This window comes from Paramormyrops kingsleyae, chromosome 7 (assembly GCF_048594095.1).
Source record: "Paramormyrops kingsleyae isolate MSU_618 chromosome 7, PKINGS_0.4, whole genome shotgun sequence".
Lineage (NCBI taxonomy): Eukaryota > Metazoa > Chordata > Actinopteri > Osteoglossiformes > Mormyridae > Paramormyrops > Paramormyrops kingsleyae.
In genome coordinates this window covers 36,201,531-36,223,418 of record NC_132803.1, presented here as the reverse complement: position 1 = coordinate 36,223,418, position 21,888 = coordinate 36,201,531, and the positions used below count along the sequence as shown (strand labels likewise).

Sequence of the window (21,888 nt, the reverse complement as noted above, 5' to 3'; positions counted from 1 at the left end):
TGACTGAAATAACCACTCGTTACAACCGAGGTATGCAGCAAAGCATTTGTGAAGCCACAACACACACAACCTTGAGGCGGATGGGCTACAACAGCAGAAGACCCCACCGGGTACCACTCATCTCCACTACAAATAGGAAAAAGAGGCTACAATTTGCACGAGCTCACCAAAATTGGACAGTTGAAGACTGGAAAAATGTTGCCTGGTCCGATGAGTCTCGATTTCTGTTGAGACATTCAAATGGTAGAGTCAGAATTTGGCGTAAACAGAATGAGAACATGGATCCATCATGCCTTGTTACCACTGTGCAGGCTGGTGGTGGTGGTGTAATGGTGTGGGGGATGTTTTCTTGGCACACTTTAGGTCCCTTAGTGCCAATTGGGCATCGTTTAAATGCCACGGCCTACCTGACCATTGTTTCTGACCATGTCCATCCCTTTATGACCACCATGTACCCATCCTCTGATGGCTACTTCCAGCAGGATAATGCACCATGTCACAAAGCTCGAATCATTTCAAATTGGTTTCTTGAACATGACAATGAGTTCACTGTACTACAATGGCCCCCACAGTCACCAGATCTCAACCCTGACCTGAGGCGCCGTTTACGTGTGGAAAAAAACCCAAGATGTATAGAAAAAGGTACGATTTAAAATATACCCTTGTACATATGGACAAGGCATTAGATTCTGTTTCTTAGTTTATTAGTTTCTGAGTTCCATGATTTAATTAGTTGTTTCACCTGTTGCCCGTTTTGCCAGCCCTTGTTAATTGTTTCCACCTGTCCTGCTTATTCTTGTAGACCTCTGTATAAAAAGTCTTGATCCTGCTCTGCTCCGTTGTGGAGTCATTGTTGTTTATTGTGTTTTGCTGATGTCCTTGTTGATTGCAGTTCCCTGATTCTTCTGTTTGCCATGTTTGTGTCCCTGTGTGTTCTCTGTTACCAGTTTCCCCCTCATTTATCTTTTTGGTTTTGTTAGTTTACTTCAGCCATCTGGCGAACGGGGCAATGCCCGGTGGGCTGACGCACATTTTTGGGCCAGTCTGGGGCTGTCATAATTTACCCCAAACAGTATATTATAAATAATGTTTATCGACCGTGATGTCCCATTGGTTGATTTTCTTGAAGGACATTGGACTAATCCAATGAAATCTCTCAGCCCTCCTCGGCCTGCCCCTCCGTCCTCTTTTTAACCAAGGTTATCAAATTTTGTCATTTGAGCTGACCAGAGTTGGAGAAAAGTGGCTATGGACAAACCAAAAAAGTGCAAGGGGGGCGCAGAAAAGCTCAGAGAAAAAAGGCAAAAAAGCCTTCAAGTGGGTGCAGCAAAATGCGCAAAACTTACCGATATGTTTGCCACCACAAGTTTTACTGCTGCAGCACCTGGTGCAGGGCTGGAGGAGGAGGATGAGGAGAGAGACGTGGCCCAAGGAAAGATTGTGGAAGAGGTCAGATTAGCTACTGTCCAGCCCGGTAAAAAGTAGCCGAAATGTTAATGAAGAGGGAAGTTTCATGTAGGGAGTGCAAAGGGCTGGAGTGAGTGAGTGAGTGAGAGTGAGAGAGAGAGAGAGAGAGAGAGAGAGCGCAAGTGAAGGGGGGTTGCCTACACGTAAGCTTGCACACAGTCAGAGTTAACAATGACAATGTTTTGGGATGTGTGTAATAGAGGTCGACCGATGTATCGGTTTTGCCGATTAATCGGCACCGATAGTTGATTCCCGGAACTATCGGTTATCGGCAAAAATCCACGCCGATAGTTTTTCCGGGTTGCGTCAGAGCTGAGAACGGTCCGTTATCCTTATACAGTGCGAGAGCCAACATATATATCTATGGCAAGTGCCGCCTCTATAGGCGAAAATCGCTGTAAAGCACATGCTTTTGTTTTGACACGTGATACTGTTAGTTGCAAGGAGAGCGCAAGCTGCCTGGAGAGAGCGCGGTGCACGGACAACGCTGACACTTCAAATGCACGTTTAAAACACAGACAGCGAAAAGGTATGTATACAGTACACTACAGTACATGTTTTCATCTCAATATAAAGTAATTCATTTGTTGATTAGATTCTGCATTGGAGAAAGAACAGCAGTATGTTTGTCGACAAGGCTGAGAGGACACTAACATTAGCAGTACATCAAGCGGTTAAAATAATGTGGCAAAAATACACGCAAGTCCGACCCAAATGTTTAATGTCATGATTGTTACCATCAGGAATGCATTCGATTTCAGTTCTTTTTATCTTCAGGCACAGGGTGCGATTTGCCAGGGGGATGGGGGGATCCGACTGGAGCGCTTCGAAACAGTGAATCTTTTTGCGACACAGTGTTTTTCTGATTCGGAGTTTCAAAAAGCTCTGTTGATACTTTGCTCACCTTCTCTATATAATATATTTGTTGTTTGAAATGAAATCATTACTATTATAGGCCTAACTTACGATGTTTTTATTAAATTTGTTATCACGTAATACAGCTCCCTTCGTATTAAAACCATTTCATGACGTGAAACTCATTATCTGGTTCTTGCCTAAAAAGACGGGTATATAATGAGCGTTGTTAACAGATTACACAAACAGTTTGGTCAACCTCTGCCTATGGAGAGAGAAAAAAGTTTTCAAAATAGAAGCAAATATAGTGGGAGACTACACATATAATATACATTTATATAATTAATATTATATATAATTATAATATTATATAATTATTATTATAATTCATTTTGTATGTAACTTTTTTTATTTATTTGGAGTGTTACTTTTTCTTTCAGTTTGAAAGCATGTCTTTAATTTACCTCAATATTTATTAATATATTCATATTCATTTCATATAGCACATTTTCATGATTCAGTACTGTTTTTTTGTTTGGTTTTTGTAATAAAGTTTAGTACTATTTTACATGTAGTGTTGTGTTTTAATTTAGTTTTTTTTTTTTAATCCAGTATCCATTTTAAAAACTATCGGTTAATTAATCGGTTATCGGCAAGTACGGACCAACCTAGCTATCGGTATCGGTAAAATTCAATATCGGTCGACCTCCAGTGTGTAATAATAATGGTGAATTAAAACAGAAAACGTAAAATAAGGAAAAAGTTAGAAGAGTTAGAATTAATACTGTGGCGATGGGCGGACCGAGGCATCGCAGGAGCAGAGAGAGAGAGACGTCACTTGCTTACGGGGGAGAACACGCTCTTTATTGCTAGTACTGAAAAAAGACTACATCAGGCACCCAACGAGCACCGAAACGATTACGTGTGAGAAACACAGGGTTGTCAGAAGCTAATTACACACGAGGATCGGGCAAACACACGCGCGACAATAAGGAATATAACCATTAACAATAACAACAACAATAGAAGGGCTATTTATAATTTGCACGCGGGGCATGCTGGGACATGCACCCCACCGATACTACAATACAATTTTAAAATGATAAAAAATGATTAGACACACATCTTTACTAATTAGTATCTGGGCCAAAAGTGTGCAAATGCTCAACATAGGAACTTATTGCAAGACTTATTTTATTCAGTCAGACTTAAAACATGCATAATAATATTAGCCTATAGAGTTATGTGTCATTTGTGTACAAAACTATAGTTTTGTGCACAAACTGTGTGTGTATGAGAGAGAGAATTGCCTTTATAGCCATCATTTTTAAATAATGCTATGAGTAGATTTGGTGTCCAACTTAGTGGTATTTTAGCTTGGCATAAAGTTACAGTTTGCAGGTGTTACAGCTTACAGTTAATATTATCATGTAATATTAATACAACTTAATCATAGTGGGCTGCCATGACCAAAAAATGCCAGGGCCATTTTCTGGTCCCAGTCCAGCCCTGGTTTACTTCATACCCCTTTTTAGTTTTGACCCCTTGTGGCCCATTTTGTTTTGTAGTGTTTTCTGTTTCTGTTAATAAACCCCTGTGTTCCTGGAGCCACCAGTGCAGGGGTGCCCAATCTTATCCGCAAAGGGCCGGTGTGTATGCGAGTTTTCGCTGCAACTCCCTAATTAGATTACTAATTAGAGTACTGATTGGCTGAAGAGTCCTCACACCTGGGTTTGAACAGCCGATCTACAGGTTATCCCAAAAACCTGCATACACACCAGCCCTTTGTGGATAAGATTGGCCACCCCTGTACCAGTGGATCGTCCACTTCTTTTCCTGCCTTCATCATGCCTCGCCTCAGTGTCAGAAACACCCAAGACTATGACACTCTACAGCATGATGTCTCAGAAGACAGCTATCATATTAGATTTATGACCAAGCACCCATAAATGTGCAATGATCTGGGGACCACCAATACATAATTAATATTTGACAACTTTGCCTATTGAAGGAGTTCATTCCCCACTCATACTTCACATGACAAACGAGGAGAAGAGAAGACAGGAAGACAATGCTACAAGCAGGATTTGAATCAATATGCGGAACTCAAATTGGAAATCCAACACCTGAACCACTCAGCCATTACAGATGGACATTAGTCACTGTGTTTGCAGAGTTTTGAGCAGCTCAATATGTGGCAAGAAAGAATTGTCTCTTCAGCAACAATTATCTGTTATTCTAAAAACACACCAAACATGGTCAGTCTCAGTTCTCCCCCATGACACAACCAGGTCTCATGCACTAGGGACTACAAACCCTGGAGAATATCAGGAGCTGAGAAGACCAGCGACACCTGCTGGCCAAACGGGGTGACACCTAGGCCAGGGCAGGGGCTGATCGTGACATTGTTTTTTTTTTTTTTTTTTTTTTTTTTAAATCTTTAAAAGAAATGGTCTCAGTCTCTGCAATGATTCAGCTTGTTTACTGGGCGATGCATCATTCCATTTGTTCATGCAGTGAATTGTCATTTTGACTCCAAATTTTGTATGCTGACTTCGACATACAGTTGTTAAAGTAATAATAGTAAGTAGCAACAAAACAAATATAAAACTACAGAATATGCTAGAGCTTCTGTTGCCCAGGAGGAGCCCCACTTCCGATGACTATAAATGCAAAAGGGCGACCCCTCTTAACTGAACAACAGAAGTCAACTAAACAAGTCAACTCTCATAAGAAACACGAATGTTTGGTGTTTTATGTTATTGCAAAGGTGTTACTAATTAAACAGCACACAGTGAAACTGCTCGTCAATGAAACTTTTAACGAATGATGCTTGTTTACAAACATACATCTGCAATGTTTTTACTGAATTAAGCAAGCGTCCCAATACTTTCTGTGAACACTGTAGTTGTCTTACCTTTAATTATGTGCAGGGGCGCTGCTAAGGATTTTGGGCCCCATGAAAAGAATCTTGACAGGGCCCCCAACACAGCTGAGACTTTTCATATTAATTTACATAAAATCATGCGCTTTTATGGTATTTTGAACGAGGAATGATTTTCACAAAGTGCATTTGACTGCAATGAACGTTTAACTAAAACTGTGTATTGTTATTTTTTCCAGCGTTTTCTTGATCTAACATGGGGAGAAAATTGAGTTCCCTTATCATGCACTTATAACACTAGAACGGCCACCAACAGTCGTCTTAACCGCAACATTTAAACTTAGGGTAATTATCTTTAACACTAGAACGAACAAGGCGTCATTTTGACCGTTTTGAAATTTGCATATTCAATAACTTTGTCTAAATAAATCACAAAGCCTTGCTGCTCCCTGACTTTTCCTAAAACTACATGAATTTTCATTAAAACTAGTTTAAATATTTGTGTAAATAAATATTTAAACCGTAGGCTACGATCATTGTCGTCAATTTAGTCCTACTTACAAACCCACCTTTTCTTCTGAAATATTGGGTAACATACTGTCGACCCTTTGCCTCTTTCACTTGTCTTATTTTTTTCTCTTTCCGTTTTTGGCTTCCAGATTTTTGAGGCATTTTCACTTCTGCCGGCGGTATAAGTGAAGTCAAGCTGTTGCCTGGGTACAATTTGGGCGGACTGAACCATTTTATGATAATCGAGAGGGGGAGAGGGGCTCACGGACGTTTGTGTTTCCTATACACAAACACATTTTTGACACCAGGAAACAGCAAATAGAATAATTTTAAGTTAATAATTTTTACTATCAGCACCACAATTTTATTGGGGGCTTCTCTGGGCCCCCTCTCAGTCATGGGCCCCGAGAATCGTCATCGTTTACCCCCCCTTTACAGCGCCCCTGATTATGTGTACATGCTTATTTATTATTTTCACAACTTCATTTCTATTCTATATATCGATTTTAATTTGACTTCATTTATTGTATGTTATACTTTTTGTCTTGATCGTATATTTGATTATACACTTCGGTCCAGCACCTGCACCAAAACAAATTCCTTGTACTTTTTGTACTTGGCGAATAAAAGAATTCTAATTCTGATTCTGAATGAAGCTGTGATTCACCTGGTTGGTCGGACTCATCTGTCGGTCATGTGACGCGCCTGGAGAGGCGTAGTAAATGAGCAAATGATTATTCGAAGGCGGCGACATACGCCGACCTGTTGTAAGTTTCGCGGTTCTGATTGGTCAATGCAGCCATCGGACGCTGCTCGCGTTGTCGGCCGCTTCTTGCCCTGACTTTTCGCAGAGGCGCGGTTTGTTTGCATGGAAAGCCTTGAAACTGGAAACTGAAGGTATGAAATGTAAATAACTTGTAATAATTGTTTGATTACATTAAGGGACTGGTGTAATATTTACTTTTGTATATCGCAACAGTTTTTAAGGAAGCAATATATTGAAATTAATTATAGCGATTTTTCCAGATTAAACCGGTATATTTGGTACAGTATTTTGGTATAGAGGAAAAAGCGATCATCCGCAATTTTCCCGGTTTATATAGTAGTAAGTTATTCAGTTATTTCTGTTTATTTATAGATTCTAGTCTGAAATATTTCCCCAACCTTTTCCCCCCAAACGTTTGTCTGAACGACGTTGAACTTGCACCTTGGACTATTACATTTATAAATGCTGTCAAGCTGTTTGGCTATAGTTATGGTACCATTTAGCATAAATTCGCTGTTATTCAGAGTATCAGGAAGCCAGGCGCATTCTGTCATCTTAACCTAGTACATGGCAGTATAATGCTAAGTTAAAACGTCACCTTTGTTTCGGATTCCCTAGAATCGGCAGTTTTTGCTTCTTAAAAACATGTCCAGCATTGGTTAGATTTCAGCACGAATTAGACAATCTTTTGAATGGCTGAGCGTCATGAAAACTGCTAAGTATGTTGACGTTTCAACACAATATTACGTTATGTTTTAGCCTTTAATACTCATTTGAATTTCAAACAAATGTATTTTAGCAAATAGTTTAAACATACATCACAAATTGATTCCAGGAAAAGTCATTCTAGCAAGCACAAGCATAAATTGACCAACATCTGTTTCATGAGTCTCAAAATAAAGTCACAGATGTATATTTTAAAATGGAATGTTTGACTACTTTTCAATAATCCAAACTGTTAGGAGGCCCTGCACCATGGTCATAAAGGGGCATCGCCCCCATAGATGGACTACCCCGCCCCCTCAACTGAGATTAAGGCCTAAATTTTACTATTATTTTCGTTTTCAAATACTAATATATAATGCAGCCCAGCATCATTTGCTAAATCCAAAGCCACATTCTAGTTTACATATTCAGTTTCTTGCAAATCCACTTGATTGGTTGACTGGGTAGCGTAGGCTTGTTGACTATTTGTGGTGGACTCAAAGTTGGCAACTGTCCCATCGTATTTCTAGAAGGTAGATGTCGGTACATGTTGCTGGCTCTTTTGAAATAAAGCTCAGAGAGTGACTACCATGTAATAGTGTGTGGATGGTACATGTTTCCTGGTTTGTTGATCTGTTAGTGTGTGTGGTGTAATGATGGTGTAACTTGTTAAACACTTACAAAGGTGTGCGCAGTGTGCATAATTTTTTTGGGTCCTCTTAGTCCGCTTCACCCTGATCCACCCATTTGTGGTACTATTTTCCAGACTTCAATTCCTCAGTTCAATTCTGGCCTGAAATTAATTATATTAATATTTGTTTTTCTAAACAAACAAAAAAAAACATTATCTAGGCATCAAGCCACTCATAGAAATATTAATACAATTTGTTAGCCTTTCAATGTGGTCACCAGGGGAATGGTGCACTTCCTGTTTGTTTACATGAATAACATAACACTCACTGCACAAAGTACACTGAACACAGCATTCGTATCTCTGTAAGGGTCCAAAGACTAAAGACCTGTGACGGATATCAGTCTAAAAACTAAAACGCTCAAAAGCAACTAAAACAACCCCTGTAAATATGATATCAATGACATCATCAATTTTCACCTATGGATTTCAGCACATCCACCACGTGTACACACAATTTAGCATTCATGATGTAGCCCTTGACCTACTTAACAAAATGAGCCCATACACAGGCCTATCTGTTCGGTTTTCCCTCAATGACAAGGGTTTCCAGCCAACCACCTCGTAACCCTGCAACTACCTATCCTCCCATTTGATGGGCCTCTTGTTCACCCAATAGACTGCAGCTCTTTTAAGTAAGAAACAAATAGCTCAGGAAAAGAGAAACTGCTCAGTGCAGAGCTCTAAGGGTGTTCCCATGGTGCTTCAAGGAGTGTGCCCAATGTGGAGCTCAAGGACCATGGGATCTCCAGGGGAACCTTAAGGGGCCATCCTCAGCTTTCTCCAATTATTGTCTTCTCTACGGAAGCCGAGAATGGGCGTGCTTGCAATTATTTTTTAAAAGATCATTTTCTGGTGATAAGTTTCCTGCTCTATTTTGACCGGAGCTGAACTGCTGGGGAAATTACTAGTTTCAAAAAGTGCTTAATTGCCATGGTAAGCATTTGTAACAAATGTGCGTTTAATCTTCCCATAGCCAAGAAGCACTACTAGAGGCAGATCTTGTGAATAACCACACCATAATAGCATGCAGTACAAAAGAATATCTTTGATTAATCAATGATATAAAAGTTGCTTGATAGAAGGGGAGACGGTTATGAGCAATTAGGGCAATTGTCCGCACTGGGGTAAACCAGACTCCATTCAGCTGAACATCACTACACACAAGGCCATACTCTACCTTAAGGTACACCACTTGAACACAGCACGCCAATTCCCTCTAAACAAGCATTGCAAATTAGCAACCAAAGTAACCTACCTGGGTACTGCAATCCAACCACCACAACCGACTTCAGTGAAACCAAGTGAATACCCCACCACTGAATTTACAGTTCCTGCTTTTCACCGGACCCCCCCCCCCCATTATTATGTACATATATACGAAACGCATAGCTAACGCGTACATTTAACTTGCCCTCTCGGCTAGACCTCCCCTCCCAGGGCCTGAACTTGAAAGCGCTATAGCCGGGGAGAGACTGATGTCAGACTGAGTTCTGCTCATACCGTCCAGCTCCCTGGGTGAACAACTTCACTGGATGGTATGAGCAGAACTATCTGACATCAGTCTCTCACCCCACGCTGAGGGTGATAGGGGCTACAGCTGCTTTCCTACGGCCCCTAACTGTCTACAGGAGGCAGAAAACCTCCCCTCCTTACACAGGAACACCTTCCCGGTTTTTCTGTCGCCGGCAGTTCTAAATTTCTGCGAGCAATGGCCACCCACCAAAGAGAGCGTTGAGATACAGCAGTCAGGTCTCTCCCTTACAGTGTATGCTCAGTCTGTATCTACTGGTGTCCTTCCCACACTCCCAGTCAGGCGCATCTGTTCCTAGTTCCACTAAATTCCACTAAATCAGGGGTGTCCAATCTTATCCGCAAAGGGCCGGTGTGTATGCGGGTTTTTGGGATAACCTGTAGGTCAGCTGTTCAAACCCAGGTGTGAGGACTCTTCAGCCAATCAGTCCTTTAATTAGTAATCTAATTAGGGAGTTGCAGCGAAAATCCGCATACACACCGGCCCTTTGCGGATAAGATTGGGCACCCCTGCACTAAATCAACCAACGGGTGAGTCCATGCTCAGTCTCGTCACACAATAAACACCTGTATACAATGTCACATTTCAGTATCAAAGGAGAATATAATGACAGCATGGGAATTTTGCTGTTTTCATCAATGATGGTTTTAATTAGAATTTTAACACGCGAGAATATTGTATTTTGATAATTGGATCTAATTTTAATACCGTACGCTTAGAAATTAATATAATATTGTTTTATCCATCTATTCAAGCAGTTTATTCCTTCTATTATTATGTCTATTTCATAAAAGAAACCACCCGTGAATGTCCTTAGGTACCAAGACAGTCTTCTTCATTGTTTAGAAAAAGATAACTTCACACACCTGCAAACTTTAAAGTCGATCGTCAAAATTCCTGTCACAGATTATGTTTAACATTTCCACCTCTAGGATTAGTTTTTATCGTCTCTTAATTGTGCAATTGCAGCTGAATTCGTATTAATTGCAAATAATGGGCCACGCCCCTTGAGGTTTTCCACGTCCCTTGAGTTCTGCAACGAGCATCACTTGGAGAAAGATGAGTTCAGCAACAATTCCAGCTTATTTTAAAGCTATGCTACACAAAAGCTTCATGGCACTGGTCACTCAGCCAGGAATGGAATTAAGCAGGAAAAAAAATATAGTTTTCTAGAGTGGGTAAACTGGACATACCATGGGAAAAGGCTGACCAAATGCTGCAGTCACTGAAATAATTGAGACAAGATTTACATCAGTTTTTCCCAAGAGTCAGAACTTTCAAAAAATTTGTTTAACTGAGGGCAGAAGTCTCCAAGATGCTTATAAACTTAAACTAGAGCATGTTTGGGAATGTTTGTGCAAGCTGATTGGGTGTTTTTAAGTGTTTTATTTTGGGACACTCCGGTCGCTTTTGCTATTTTCAAATAGGGCGAGCAGGCTATATTAAGGAGCTATGTCACTACCCCCTCTCTGCATTTCAATTGCGCACCCCCCCCCCACATTCATTTTCCATTGGCGCTGGCTCTGCTGTTACCATGAAATGCTTTCATTTTAATACATCCCATAACTTGTTACTGCTATACGGTAGGGTATTTTGAGAGTGGGTAGTAGACTGGTGAAGATCATTGAAGAGGGTTGTTCTGACGGAGGATGTCACTGACTCAACATTTAATATTTTCAATTTCAGGCCAGACATGGGCGACTTACCAAATGCAAGCCAGCTGGCAAACACCCTTGTTGGATACCATAACGCTAACGGAGATGACTGGAGGGTTGCAAAAAATATGGTACTTTTCATTCTCTTTAACAACTTACGTATAATTACTATATAAGACAAACCATTAATGGAAATGTCAGTACTCATCATTCATTTGAAATAAAATCTGACAGTATGCAAAATGACAAAATATAGATATTTATACACATGTGCAATGTTTCAACTATCTTTGTAGTCACCTTCGAGTAACCTACAGTATGTTCATCTCATGATGTTTATTGTCACTGCAGAAAGATGTTACAGTGTGGCGGAAACCTTCAGAGGAGTTCAGTGGATTTCTGTAAGTTCATCTGTATGGGTGTTATAAGCATAGTGATGGGAACACAGTCATTCCTTGCCAAGTTTGAATCAATTCTCGTGTCAAAACATCTTGCCCATCTTGCTATCCATGAGATACACAAGCATTTCTCACAGTGCAGTTTAAATGTATTATACCAGGACATATCTACTGTGTATGGGTCACATGTACAGTAGCCTTTCTGGAATCTGGCAGTTGACTGACTGGAACTGTTAAACACAATGCCACTTTTAAACAATCTTGCCTTATATATATGCATACTTATTCGCCACAGGATGTGTCTGGCATTGAACCAAGATTTGCTCTTCATTTGTTAGTATAGTCATGCTCTCGTGATACCCGTTAACTGCTTTGTAGATTATAACCCGTTAAGTAGTACAAAAGAGGAAAATGTAGCACATTAATGAGTAATGGTTGTACTTACTGAAGGTAATATTTTGTGTATGCAGGAGCATAAGAGGACAGGGTGGTCCTGTGGTACTGTGTTTATATTTTCAGATGATGGCATGTGTCACGTTCGGGCGTAAGGCGAGCAGGGAAGCAAGCGAGCTGAGCCAAACTTACGGGTAGAATGGGGGTTTATTAGCTGACGGACAGACAGGCACGGACATCCACGGACAATACAATGCCGGATCTGGCAGACATGGGGAGACGTGGACTAATATACACAGGACTAGGTAAACGGAACAGGCAACAGGTGAGAACAATCAGGGCTGAACGCGAGGTAATGAGGGGGGCGTGGCACACATCGGGATCGTACGGAGCGGGATGTGACAGAACCCCCCCCCCAAAGGCGCGCACACCGGGCGCGCCAGAGGAGAGGCGACGGACGAGACGAACCGGGAAAACAGGACCTGGAAAACAAAGCAGAACGTCAACCAAAAACAGGGAACAGAACGGAGATGCAGAACAAGAACAGGGACGAGAAGAAAGACAAGACAAGACACGACACAGAACCGGGAAGGCGGACAGACAAACCAGGAAGGGAGACACAGAAGGAGGGGAGAAAGGCGGAACAAAAGGGCCAGGAGTGAACGGAGGAGACAGAGAGGGACGAGGAACAAAGGCAGGAGGGACAGACGGGAACGGAGGAGGAACAAAGGGAGCACGAGGGAGCCCAGGCGGGCGACGGGCAGCGGCCGGAGGGGCCGCAGGGGAGAGGGAGGAGGGAGCAGGAGGGGACCACCCAGGGCCCAAGGGAACGGGACGAGGGAGTGACAGAGGGGACACGGAGGGAGCAGGAGGGAACACCAGTGAAGGCAGGCAGGAGGGGGAAGCCGCGGCAGGCAGAGGCGCAGCCGGAGCCGGCGAAGGCGCCGTCCGACGCTCAGCCGGAACAGGGGGGCCCGGAGGCGACCGACAAGGAGCCGGAGGCGCGACCGAGGACCGGCACCGCGGAACCAGGGGGGGACCCGGAGGCGACCCCGAGCCGGAGGAACCGCAGGCGGCCCCGGAGCCCCAGCCAAGGCGAGCGAAGGCGAGCGAGGGCGAGCCAGGGGGCAGGGCGGGCGGGAACCGGGCCCCACGCCTATGGCCCCGTCCCTTTCGGGACACTGACAGGCGGGGTCCTAAGGGGCGTGGGTCCCTGTAGGGAGAGGGATCTGGGGTCCATAGGACGGTCCCCGAGGGATCCCACTCAAGGTCCCCCTCGGGGACAGGAGTCTGAGTCTCGGGCGGGGCCACGGGTGTGGCCAGTGGGGCAGGCGGAGCCGCCGACGAGCAGGGCTGGACCGGCTGGACAGGCAAGCAGGGCTGGACCGGCGAGCTGCCAACAGGGGACACCGCGGGCAGAGCAGCCGGCGATGCAGCCGCGGGCATGGCCGCAGGCGGTGCAGCCAGAGGCCAGACGGGCAGGTCAGGTGAGCGGCCAGCAGGGGGCTCTGCAGGCAGAGCAGGGGCCACTGCAGGCGCCTCGGCGGGCGCCGCCATCACGCGGCCAGCAGGGGGCACAACCGCGGCCACCTCAGGCAGTTCAGGCGCCGGCAGGACAGGCGAAACAGGCAGTTCAGGCGCCGGCAGGACAGGCGAGCAGGAGCAGGGCTGGCCGGGCAGGACAGGCGAGCAGGAGCAGGGCTGGCCGGGCAGGACAGGCAAAACGGGTAGGACCGGCGAGCAGGGCTGGCCGGACAGGACAGGCGAGAAGGGCAGGTCAGGCGAGTGGCCAGCAGGAGCCGCCACGGGCAGAGCGGCGTCTTCTTCTGCCATCACGCGGCCAGCAGGGGGCGTAACCGCGGCCACCTCGAGCAGAGCTGCAGGCAAAGCGGCAGCCGCAGCAGCAGGTGTAGCCGCTGTCTGGGCAGGTGGGTCAGGCAGGACAGGCAGGACAGGCGGGTCAGGCAGGACAGGCGGTGCCGCGGGCAGAGCGGCGGCAGCTGCAGCAGGCGGTGCAACGGGCAGAGCGTCGGCAGCTGCAGCAGGCGGTACAACGGGCAGAGCGTCGGCAGCTGCAGGCAGCGCAGCCGCGGGCAGATCGGCGGCGACAGCAGCAGGCAGCGCAGCCACGGGCAGATCGGCTCTAGAGACCCGGGGAATCGCGTCTCTCACCGGGCTGATCCCTTTTCCATGCAGGCGCTCCGGCCGGTACGGATATGCCTCCCGCGGAGGCGGCATCTCACCGTGGACGCCGAGCAGGTGGGTAGCGGCGAAGTCATCCCAGGGGAGCGGTGAGCCCTCGTGCTCCCTGGCTAACTCCCAGGCGGGGAGCAGAGTGCAAGCCCCCAGGAAGAGAGACGGAGCCTCCTCCTGCTGCACTCTGTCTCTGTTCCGCCGCTTCTTGCCGCTTACCTTGGAAAGCGAAGCCACCGCGATCACTTCGCCCGGGCTCCGGACGACGTGTTCGCCTCTCAGCCGTGTGAGACGCTCGCTGAGACGGCGTAGGAGTTTGCTGCCTGCTCGAGCGGGTACTGCTGTCCAGGCGGGCGCTCTTCCGTGAGGAGGTCCGCGCCCCGGGTGGCCAGCTCCAGGGCTACAGGATCCTCTAGTACTTGTGGTTGGGAGCGCCAAAACACAAAGTCTTGCAGGAGACCGAGCCGGTGGTGCTCAGTCTCCCGCGTTGTGCTGTGTGGGAGATCCAGCATTCTGTCACGTTCGGGCGTAAGGCGAGCAGGGAAGCAAGCGAGCTGAGCCAAACTTACGGGTAGAATGGGGGTTTATTAGCTGACGGACAGACAGGCACGGACATCCACGGACAATACAATGCCGGATCTGGCAGACATGGGGAGACGTGGACTAATATACACAGGACTAGGTAAACGGAACAGGCAACAGGTGAGAACAATCAGGGCTGAACGCGAGGTAATGAGGGGGGCGTGGCACACATCGGGATCGTACGGAGTGGGATGTGACAGCATGTTTATTTTTAAATATTTGATTTGAACTGGTAAGGGGAAAGTTTGTGTTGTAGTGCAGCGGTTCCCAACAGGGGGGTCCCAGCCCACAAGGAGGCCTCAGCGAGCTCTGTGGGGGGTTGCGTCTTATTTAAAAAAAATTTTAGCAGTGGGCAATCAGGAGAACGATCATGTTACCTTAGTTAATTTTATCCCCTGGCTGACCAAAAAATGGACAAATTTGTAATTCGTCCTCCACAAAAAAGACAGTCTCACTGATTCACCTTCAGCAGCTAATAGTAATGACCCAAGTATACTGGACCCAGGTGAGGAATCTCCAAACATTGTGGGTCGCAGTGCTAGCAATACTGGAAACACGAAATACAGGAAATACCAAGGAAAGGTTTTATTCCATTTTCTCGAAGCAAAGAGTCCCTGACCCAGCCACAGTGCATTATCTGCGCCAAAGTTCTTGCTAACGAATGCATGAGGCCATCCAAAGTAATAAGACATTTTCAGACAACTCATCCCCAATACCGCGACAAGCCCAGAGCATTTTTTGAGCACAAGGCAAAAGAATTGACACACACCCAAAATGAGATGAGGCACGTCACAGCTGTTGCGTTGCAAGTCCGGGCGATCCGGGAAGCAAGCGACTGAGCCGAGAACACGGTCAAAAGGGGTTTATTTAGGGGAACAAAGCCGACAGGGGAGCTCACAGCAGACGACGTCAATGACAGACCTCCAAATGTGTGGTGATGTTGTGTGACAAAATGTTTCTTATGACCCATAAGTGGTAATGCATTTACAAAGAGACGCTATCCCAAAAAACACTGCTAGTTACACTGTGGCCATTTTGGATTAGTTTTGGATATGAAAGGCTCCCAGGTGCACCATTTGTTCTTTCCTCTGTAAAACCTTTTCGGCTACATCAAATGACATGAAATTGGGCACACATGTAGAAAACAAGTTAGGGAACCACATTTTTAAAATTGGACCTAATCCATCATGTACTTCTTTAAAATATTTGCAAAAATCCAAGACACAAAGACAGGTTTTTGTATTTTTCCAGCTGTTTTTGTTATATTTGCATGTCCATAAATTATACACAGTTATTCATTTTGGTTATTGAGCTTCCAACAATTGATTGTAAAGGGGTCAGCTTTGATTTTAGGTATCAGGTCTGTGACTTTTACATCTAAAGTTATAAGGTAATTATTCCAAAGAGGGAAGGAATGCCCCCTGCAATGGGCCCCCTGAAAAGGGGCCCCTGGTGCACCCCATAGAGTTACATTTTAATAGCCTATATTAGTTTTTTCCCTTATACACCAGTGTGAATACTGATATTTTTGTTATTGAATTTCAAATAGGGCCAATTTAAAGGCCAAAGGCTTACGTTTTTCAGTTACAAATGGCCTACTGATGTTTTGCTTTTATATTTTACATTAGGCTATTATTTGTGCATAAACATATCTAGATATAGTAATAAACACACCGTTTGTTTGAAAACATTTTTTGTCATCCTTACTGCAAACTTATATGAGCGATAATATCATTAAATGTGGAGAGGGGATTTACGATATTTTCCGGGGGAAAAGGGGGTCTCAGGCAAAAAAAGGGTTGGGAACCACTGTTGTAGTGGGTATTCTGCCTTCATTCTAAATTTCTAAGTTTATATGTTATAATTGGCTAGTAGAATGATTGACTAGCTATGATACGTTACTTGGATTACAGTACAATGCATTAATTTCTATCATATTGCGATCTTTGCTCACAGGTATAAAGTTCAAGGTATAGTGAAAGACATCCCCACCCGGATAATCGACTATATTCGTCCTGGACCATACAGACTGAACTGGGACAGCTTGATGACTTCAATGGATATTGTTAAAACATTCGATGAGGTAAACTTACAATTCATTATCTTCAGAAGATTTGTATAGTTTTTTTTTATTGTTTTTAAAATAGTGCTTTGACAACATGTAGAATCCCCTAAAAAGATACTGAACACTACACAACAGATGTACATAAAAACGTGTAATAAACTGAAGGCAGGAGGGGGTAGCAGAAAAGAAGCAAAGGAGTCTCCTTAGAAATAAACAAAATCATAAGCAGGATCAAGCTATGCTTAAGGTAGGATATGCATTATTACAGGCCTTCATCTCCTCAAGCGTCATGCTGTAAGGCCACTATATGGTGATGCCAGTCTTTGTTTTTCTGATGTTGCTCTCCTGTTTTTAATAACACAAGAGCCACAGTAATCTTGATCATACTGTATGATTCATGGAGCTTTATGCCCAGATGTATGGAGAAGACTGACTTGGATTTTGCCGTTTCTTTTCTGCTGGTTTGAATTAGCCGATTAGAGGTGTGGTCATCCTTTTGTTATTTGTAAAAGTAATGATAAAGCTTATGATAGGCTGCTATGGCCGTGTTGTTAAGGTGTTAGACTCTAAATTGGGTGAAGTTTCCTTACAAAGATTTGAATCCCAGCTGTTTTCAAATCACATGCGAGGCAGCATAACTGGACAAAGTCTGTGTCTCATTATAACTGAAAGAGCCGAATCAACACCTCGTTCCCTTAAAGAACCCCAGGAAGCTTCTCATTTGACACTTTTTGGGAAGGTGTGTGGCTTTGTAACTGTGATTGAATGCTGCTGGTTCAAATCCTAGCCTTGGCTGGGTGATTATTCCATTAGGTTCCCGACTAAGGCTAAATAAGAGTAATGTAAAACAAATGAACAAATTAACTGAAGTTTTCCTCATTAGAGCAGTCGGTGGTAGGGAATTTAAGGATTCTTTTCTTAATTCCCAAAATTACAATTTAGACAGAAAGATGCTATGGAATACAGTTTTATAATATGTAAAAGACTATATTGTGAGTAAAGATTGACTTTATAAGTCTGTTCACAGTTTTTTTTGTGTGATGGAAAACACTAGTAAAGTGTAACTGAGATAAAGTTATTAGGAAAAAACCGTCATCAATGGAAGATCCACTGGCATTATCTCTTTGGTAATTAAGATTCTCAGATACTCAATTCATAGTTATGCTGCTGGTGGTCCTGAAGTTTCAGTTGCTTTTAACATTTAGATGAGTGTTGTTCTTGTACTGCACAGCCAGGTTGCTGCATGTTGCGCTACACGACTGCAGGACAGCTATGGAATATTATCGCTCCCCGGGAATTTGTCGACTTCTCCTACACCACGGACTACCAAAACGGCCTCCTTTCCTGTGGTTAGTACTTTAGCCCATATTCCTATAATCTTGCATAGTCATAATAGTGAGTTTTTGGACTGTATTTTTATGTATACAGTGGTACCTCAGAACTCAAACTTAATCTGTTCAGAACGCGGGTTCAAATCCTAAAAAATTCGAGTTCTGATCGAATTTTCCCCATAAGAAATTATGGAAAACCAATTAATTGGTTCCCGGCCCCAAACAATTACACCTAAATATGTTTTTTTTTTTTTTTTTTTTTTTTTTTTTTTTTTAGCATTTAAACACAAAATGAACAGGATAAAACAAGAAGAGCATTTTTTCCTTAATGGCTTCCGAAACAATAAAGAATGTACCCCAACACTACCCCTGTCCTGCCCCGATCGTCCGCTCCTTCCGTGTGCCACGCCCCCTCGTTAACCTCGTGTGGAATCCCTGTGTGATCAGCTGTTTCTGGTTGTTGTCATTAGTAGGGATGTCCCGATCCGATATTGATATCGGAAATAGGTCCGATATCAGCCCAAAGAAACTCTATCGGATTATATCGGACTGCGTTAAAAATCTCCGATATAAGCAGTCCGTTCCGCTCTAAACTCCGTTACAGCTATTCTATCCAGCAGCGTCCAGAGCCAGCGTGCAAAGCCCACGTGATCACAACACTGCTTGCTAGCGAAGTAGCAAAGAAAAAGACCGATGTCGGCCGTGTGGCAGTATTTTTCATTAAAGTCCGAAAAAGACAGTGTGGCTCAGTGCAACACTTGTCATGCACAAGTTTCCCGTGTTGGAACAGAACCGGGAAAGTTTAATACGTCCAACCTCATCGCGCATTTGAAGCAGCATCACAAAACTCTGCATGAGGACTTTCGCAAGACTACTGAGTTAAAGAGACAATCCTCTCAGCTGTTCCTACCATTTGCTGACGGTAAAAAATAAATAACTGAAGTGTGTCACGTTCAGGCAATAGGCGAGCCGGGAAGCAGGCGAGCGAAGCCAGGAAGTCCGGTAAAGGGGTTTATTTGTACGAAAGACGGACAGGCACGGACATCGACGGACAATACAATGACAAGTCTGGGGAAGACTGACTCAGACGAGGACTAAATACAAAAGACAAGCTAGACTTAATAGGACACAGGCGATCACAATCAGGGCTTAACACGAGGTAACGAGGTGGGCGTGGCACACATTAGGATCGAACGGAGCAGGGTGTGACAAAGTGACCTTTAATTAGTATTTTGCACTTTAAAAAATATATTTTTGTTTATTTAATTGATATTTTATTAATATTTATTCTTTAATTCTTTTCATATTCTTATGTAAAAGGTTCACATTTATGCAACCAATAGTTAATAAATTGGTTGTTTTTTTCCATACTTACTGTTGCTGACTTTTGTTCTCAGTTTGATCTAGCCGTTCATACATTCCACACAACAAAATGGGTAAAAGTATTCATGATTTGTGCTGAGTATTGTATCGCATTTGTATCGGTATCGGTTAGTACTGAAGGCTGCAATATCGGTATCATATCGGAAGTTAAAACGTTGCAACATCCCTAGTCATTAGTCCTCTGTATTTAGTCCGCGTTTCAGTTTGTTTCCCCAGTCCGGTCATTGCAACATCATTGTGTTGTTCTGCCTGTTCTCAAATAAACCCAGTGTTTCCCGATCGCTTTTAGGTTGTAACATTTGTACAACTATTGCGTATCATTTCCCCACGCGTACAAGTTATCTTAGGTCGGAGTTCACGGTTCGACTTCTGAGATTCAGATCGAGTTCTACGTCATTTTTTTTCGAACTGGTTGGTTCGAATTTTAAGAAATTCGAGTTCTAATGAGTTCGAGAACTGAGGTACCACTGTACTCTGTTAATTTAAGAATTATTTTTCTCTGGCTGAATCGCTGGCCTCTTAATCAGAGGCTGGCTTATAGTTTCTCAGGCTGCTCTCAAAAATTAACTGTCCCCACCCCCCCTCCCCCTAACTGCAGTTTGTGGCTCTCAAACCAGCTGAGCCCCATGTAAATACATGGTTGGAGTGGCAGTAAGCACCGCCACTGCTCTTAGTGCAAATTCCAAATGCTTCTTGCATATCTGTACATAAAGAATGCTTCCTAAGCAGCTCCGAAATGCCTCCTGACAGGTGTCAGTGTGGAGTACCCTGGCGGGCTGGAGAACTTCGTCAGGGGCTTTAACCACCCCTGTGGTTGGTTCTGTGTGCCCACAGAGGGGGCGCCAGCGCACGGGCTGCTGACAGGCTACATCCAGACAGACCTGCGGGGCATGCTGCCCCAGTCCGCCGTGGACTCTGCAATGGCCAGCGGTCTCATCAACTTCTTTGTGGACCTGCGAAGGGCTCTGATCGTGTGACTGAACTTTGTTCCCTTCAAATCAAAACATTATTAGCTGCCATTATGATACGGTTTTGGTATATTTTTCTACAAGATTAATAATATTGTGAATTGCTGGTAGTATGTTTAGGTTTTAAATCGTGAGTTAAAGGGAATCAATCTTTTTATATGTGTATTTGTGTCATCTCTTAACTATGGGGTAATTAATCTTCTCCCAGTGTAATCTTATTTCAAGATTTTGAGTGGTTTGAACCCAAAGCACAGTAAGGTAATATGTACCTGCTTACCTCTTTGGAAATGACGGATAAGTTTCAATTATCTTTGCGCACAATGGATTTTGAGGAGGACACTCATCAAAAATACTGAGAAGTATTTTTGGTGTATATTATATGAATATATTTAATGAATGCATGCTGTCAACTAGAGAAATCTTTAAGTAAGTAAAATTTATTTATAAAGCGCCTTTCACAGAGGTTACAAAGCGCTGTGCAGCACTACAGTCTTTCTGATTTTGGAGGTGCTTCCAGTTTGCGTTTGGCTATAGGAAAAATAAGTAAGCAAAAAATGCAATGCAATGACTTTTTTTTTTTTTTTAGCCCTCAATCTGTGATTATGACGCACACAGAAAATAGTGACCTCAGCTTTATGAACGAAGACCAACATAGAGTGTATGATGGGCAAGATTTAAACTATGCTTTTATTTAGTTTAATTTCCATCATAAATATGCAATAAATTAAAATGCAGCAACTAACGAGGAAAACACTAGCTAGGTATGATCATTGCAAGAAAACACTTTTCAATTAATTTTACTGTAAATAGAATAAAGATTTACGAACTGTTAAAATTTAAATAGATTTTTTTACGTGCACTGTTTCATTGTATATGTATATTGTTTTTTTAATCCTCATCTGATAAAAAGGTACCGTAACATACCGTAATATATGTTTATTATAAGGTTTTATCATGTGATTCTAGATAAATATATTGTACACTTTTGTGGATTTTAATATGAGGGATTAATGTAATTAATTTTAAGTTCTGACCTCACATGCTGTCATTCATTGTATTTGAACATGCAGTTTTCCAGGTGTAGGTTTAGATCTTTAAATGCGAATGTAAAACCTAGCATTAGCGCTACCGTGAGCTGCGACTTTAGCGTTACCGTGAGCACGCTGTCACATTAGCGTTACTGTTAGCCCACTGTGACTTTACCAGTACTATGTGCATGCTGTAGCACAATGTAACATTACTGTTACCGCACATTAGCATTGCTCTGGGACTTTGATATGCACAGTGGGGTACGTCATGATACTTAAACATTTTTTTATGGTGTTTTTTTTTTTTTTTGGTCTAGTAAATTTGTGTGCATATGAATTTTCATAAATGCTCCCAGCTTAAACCCGCTACTGTAAAAGGTGTGCATGCAGTATATTCACAAGATAATTTTTATACCGACATTGTTTATTGTTCAACTGTGCATTGAAATACAGATTAAATCTCAGAAATGCCATTTAAAT

At 43.4% G+C, this 21,888-nt stretch overlaps 1 protein-coding gene and 1 long non-coding RNA gene across 4 annotated transcripts; both read left to right on the top strand.

Moving 5' to 3' along the window:
- The first annotated feature begins 456 nt into the window (after positions 1 to 456).
- On the top strand, positions 457 to 2,503 carry LOC140592160 (uncharacterized). Its single transcript, XR_011992454.1, has 2 exons — positions 457 to 1,996; positions 2,245 to 2,503. It is a non-coding gene; the product is annotated as an uncharacterized lncRNA (long non-coding RNA).
- A 4,009-nt stretch (positions 2,504 to 6,512) lies between these two features.
- Positions 6,513 to 21,887, top strand: stard4 (StAR related lipid transfer domain containing 4). Of its 3 annotated transcripts, none has more exons than XM_023797095.2 (6): positions 6,513 to 6,613; positions 11,099 to 11,198; positions 11,419 to 11,468; positions 16,590 to 16,716; positions 17,930 to 18,047; positions 20,247 to 21,887. In XM_023797095.2, exons 2-6 carry the CDS (start codon positions 11,106 to 11,108, stop codon positions 20,387 to 20,389), a joined length of 531 nt encoding a protein of 176 aa, XP_023652863.1. In that variant the 5' UTR covers positions 6,513 to 6,613; positions 11,099 to 11,105; the 3' UTR covers positions 20,390 to 21,887. The 3 variants fall into 3 exon arrangements, with proteins under 3 accessions (XP_023652863.1, XP_023652854.1, XP_072570984.1); XM_023797086.2 differs by having other exon boundaries at positions 20,163 to 21,887; XM_072714883.1 differs by lacking the exons at positions 6,513 to 6,613; positions 11,099 to 11,198; positions 11,419 to 11,468 and having other exon boundaries at positions 16,602 to 16,716; positions 17,934 to 18,047; positions 20,163 to 21,887.
- Position 21,888: the final 1 nt, after the last annotated feature.